This window comes from Macrobrachium rosenbergii, chromosome 41, assembly GCF_040412425.1.
Source record: "Macrobrachium rosenbergii isolate ZJJX-2024 chromosome 41, ASM4041242v1, whole genome shotgun sequence".
Classification (NCBI taxonomy): Eukaryota; Metazoa; Arthropoda; class Malacostraca; order Decapoda; family Palaemonidae; genus Macrobrachium; species Macrobrachium rosenbergii.
Genome location: NC_089781.1, coordinates 45,205,675 through 45,206,594, shown reverse-complemented (window position 1 = coordinate 45,206,594; position 920 = coordinate 45,205,675). Strand labels below are relative to the sequence as shown.

Here is a 920-nt window from a genome sequence, read left to right as displayed (position 1 = left end):
AAAGAGGGCTACAAGGGGAACAGTTTGTCTGAGAAGATGATAAATTCACAAAGATGTCAAAGTTTAAATTAACTGGTGTTTTGGTGTGAACTCAACTAACATTTTCTCGAAATTACAGACTTCAGATTTCAAGGAGCCTTAGGAAAGGACTTTGCTTTAGCTTTTTAATCCCTCCCACTTTAGTTTTCGCTAGTTCTGAATATACGAAAATCTTTATTAACATACAGCTTCAGAATGCAACAATCAAGAGTCTGATTTTTTATCTATTTTCAATACTTCTTTCATTTTTTATGTCGCCTGTAGCAATTGCCAAAAGATCTGAATATTAGGCTCAGCGAATATAGGAGCTGTATGAATAAAACCATTAGATGAAGAGAGCCAAAGAGACGAGAAGGATGATATGGTAATAAAGATAGGAACTGTATTAAATAAAAATAACAACAGCAGGAAAGAATGATATGACATAAAGACAATATGACATAAAGACAATAAAAGAAAAACAAAAAAAATTACGAATAACAAGAACTCAAATTGGCAAACTCTCCGTTCTAGCAGGTAAAATTCGAGCACCAGTGATCAACACATAAACCATATATCAAGCATGAGCATGGTAAGATATGTAATTTTTTTGTACTTTAAACGATAAATACACTCAGGAGTAAATTAGAATTAGGAACTGAAGAGTAAAAATTTTCTCTCAATAGCATGATTAGCAACAGTGAAAATGAGAGAAGCAGAGGTAAGCGGAATTTTACCCACTGACGTAAGTCCAGCATATAGCCCGAATCCGAAGTTTGAAGAACTAAGAAGTTAATTTCATCTTTGCATCTATCAACATGGCTCAGTATCCAAATGAGTGTCAATAATCGCAGAACTAAAACCCCAGGTTGTGATTGGCTTTAGAAATATCTAGTAACAAC

The 920-nt window shown here is 33.8% G+C and overlaps 1 protein-coding gene across 1 annotated transcript in view; it reads left to right on the top strand.

Annotated features, from left to right (window-relative positions):
- The first annotated feature begins 705 nt into the window (after window positions 1-705).
- Window positions 706-920, top strand: part of LOC136827128 (sodium-dependent dopamine transporter-like) — a 194,674-nt gene continuing 194,459 nt past the window's right edge. Inside the window, 1 exon segment of the mRNA XM_067084890.1 lies at window positions 706-739. Coding sequence (XP_066940991.1) covers window positions 706-739 — 34 coding nt within the window.